General features: G+C 47.3%; 1 protein-coding gene across 1 annotated transcript in view; it reads left to right on the forward strand.

The window, feature by feature from the left end:
- NR2E3 (nuclear receptor subfamily 2, group E, member 3) overlaps positions 1-994 on the forward strand; it is a 3,289-nt gene extending 2,295 nt beyond the window's left edge. The window contains exons 3-6 of the mRNA XM_009871939.1: positions 6-159; positions 340-571; positions 652-757; positions 848-994. Of these exons, the coding sequence (XP_009870241.1) occupies positions 6-159; positions 340-571; positions 652-757; positions 848-980 (625 nt within the window). The 3' untranslated portion in view covers positions 981-994. The remainder of the gene's footprint in view (positions 1-5; positions 160-339; positions 572-651; positions 758-847) is intronic.
- The last annotated feature ends 1,890 nt before the right edge of the window (positions 995-2,884 follow it).

Consider the following 2,884-nt stretch of genomic DNA (forward strand, 5'->3'; position numbering starts at 1 on the left):
GGCAGGGAACCAGGGAGGGCGGCGGGTGAGTATCAGGTGACGCCGTCCCCCGTGGCCAGCCCTGAAAACGTCTATGAAACCTCGGCGCGTCTCCTCTTCATGGCTGTGAAATGGGCCAAAAACCTGCCCGTCTTCTCCAACCTGCCCTTCCGCGACCAGGTAGGCTTGGGGACAACCCTGGGGTAAGACGGATCCCTCCAAAAATCTATGTGACCGGTAGGATGGCTGGAGAACAACATTCACTGCAGGGTCTTGGAGATGCTCTTCAGCCCAACCAACCGTGGTGACTGGAGGCTTTCGGGCTAACGGAAGTTTTGGGGTTGCTCCTCTCTTCCCCAGGTGATCCTGCTGGAGGAGGCGTGGAGTGAGCTGTTCCTGCTCTGTGCCATCCAGTGGTCCATGCCCCTGGAGAGTTGCCCGCTGCTGGCTGTCCCAGAGCCAGTCCCCGGCAAGCTCCTGCCGGCCACCTTGGATGTCCGGGCACTGCAGGAGACCCTTGGTCGCTTCAAGGCCTTGGCCGTTGACCCCACCGAATTCGCCTGCATGAAGGCTGTGGTACTCTTCAAACCAGGTGAGGTGAACCCACCCACGCACCTGCCACTGCCTGTCCCCATGTCCCCACTCCCTTGTCACTCTCTTGTCCCCTCGCAGAGACACGTGGCCTGAAGGACCCTGATCAGGTGGAGAACCTGCAGGACCAGTCGCAGGTGATGCTTGGCCAGCACAACCGTTCTCACTACCCCGGGCAACCTGTCAGGTATGGCCATGCCTTTATGTCCCTGTGGAGTGACACCAGGGCGGGGGGACACCGACCCATAGCCACGGCTCTGCCCCACCTCACCCCCAGGTTCGGGAAGCTGCTGCTGCTCCTCCCGGCGCTGCGTTTCATCTCCTCCGAGCGCGTGGAGCTGCTCTTCTTCCGCCGGACCATCGGCAACACCCCCATGGAGAAGCTGCTGTGCGACATGTTCAAGAACTGACTCCCCTCGTCCCTCAGCACCCTCAGGTGTCACTCAGCATCGTCACGCCCCACACCAGGTCTCCTCGTGCCAGAAACTCTGTGGGGTGCGAAGGTGCCCGTGGTCTGGTCCCTCCTGGGATGATGGGACACTGGAATGTGGGGCCAGCTTCACTGGGGACATCTGGCGGCAGGGGGATGTCCCCAGGCGAGAGGCAGACATGTGGGGCACACCTCGTCAGGGTGGGGGCCTTGAGTGGTGCTCAAGGAACCCCACAGACCCAGGCAACTGGCACCCACGGAGACGGACCGCCACCCAGAGGTGACACCCAGCCTGGGCGTCACACAGGCTAAGGGTGATGCCACCCTGGAGGTGACACCAGCCCAGGGGTGACACTGGCCAAAGGTGATGCCATCAGGGGTGACACCAGCCTATGGGTGAAACCAACCTATGGGTGATGGACCCTTGTTGTTCCCCCCTCCCCAGTAATTTTATATACAGAATAAAGAGGGATTTTGCATCCAGCCTCCTCGTGCCATCCTGGGATTGGGGGTTGAAAATAAAATTAAATTAAAAAAATTAAACTAAAATAAATGATCTGAAATAATCTGAATAGGAAGAAATTGAAAATAAAATACCTGCATTGTCAATAAACTAAATATAAATAATCTGCTTGGAAGTAATATGGATTAAACAATCTGACTAGAAGCAATCTAAGTGGAAATAAAATGCATGTAAATAATCTGAAGGGATCTGAATGTAAATCGAAAATAAATTGCCTGAATAGAAACAATTTGAATACGAGTAATCTGAATATTAATAATCTGAATTAGATAAATAATACGAATACAAGTAATCTGAAATAGCCTGAAAACAAATACACTGAAAATAATCTCAAATCATCTCTATAATAAATAGAAATGATCTGTATATAAATGAGATGAAAATAGATAAACTAAATGCAGATAATCTGAAATAGATAATCTGAATTAAATAAGACCCAAACCCCTCCAAAGCCCCGGCTGGGGTGTTTGGCCGCATGGGCACCACAAATCCTTCGCCTTTATAGAATTACGCTTTTATTTCTTTTTTATTTTCTTTTTTTTTGATGTTCGTTTTTCTCCTTTTTTCACCCCCCCCCCTGCCCCGCAGCACGGCCGACCCCAGAGAACACTCCTGGGCAAGGACCCCAGGTCCTCGCTCACACACGGACTCATAAATTACTTTGAAAACGTCCATTAAAAATAAGAGTTAATAATAATAATAATAATTAACCGCCCCGCTGTGTTCCAGTAGTTAAGTACATTCATGCTCCTCCCGAAATGCCCCGTTTCTGCCCCAAAACCGCAGCCTGTCTTCAGCAGAGGCGCTGGGGATCCCCCTCCCCAAAATTCACCCCCCAGGGCTCGTATTGGGGTGTGTGCTTGAGATCGTCTGTTTATTACATATACACACACATAAACATACATGTGTGTGTACGTACGTACGTGTGTGGGTGTATATATACACAAATATGCATATAAAGAACTATATTTTCCACATATATTCTATATATAGCCCATAAATTTATAGATATATAAAGAAATAGGGATAAAATACATAAACATATATTCTCTACATATAGTCTATACATTGGCTTTGTGCATTTCTTTATATATATAGAAATGTACTCCCTATGCAAAGAAATGATATAAAGGCATATATATTTCTTTATATGTAGTGAAGAAATACATTAAAGTGTATATATAAAGAAATATATGGCCTTTTTACATAGCATATACTTTTATATCTATTTCATCATATAGGAATACATAAAAATATATACATAAAGAAATATAAATACTCATTAGAGTACATTATATATTTTTATATAGGGATACATAAAAATATATAAGGAAAGAAATAGAAATGTTCTTAATGGCGCA

Source organism: Apaloderma vittatum, unplaced genomic scaffold (assembly GCF_000703405.1).
Source record: "Apaloderma vittatum isolate BGI_N311 unplaced genomic scaffold, ASM70340v1 scaffold38916, whole genome shotgun sequence".
Taxonomy (NCBI): domain Eukaryota; kingdom Metazoa; phylum Chordata; class Aves; order Trogoniformes; family Trogonidae; genus Apaloderma; species Apaloderma vittatum.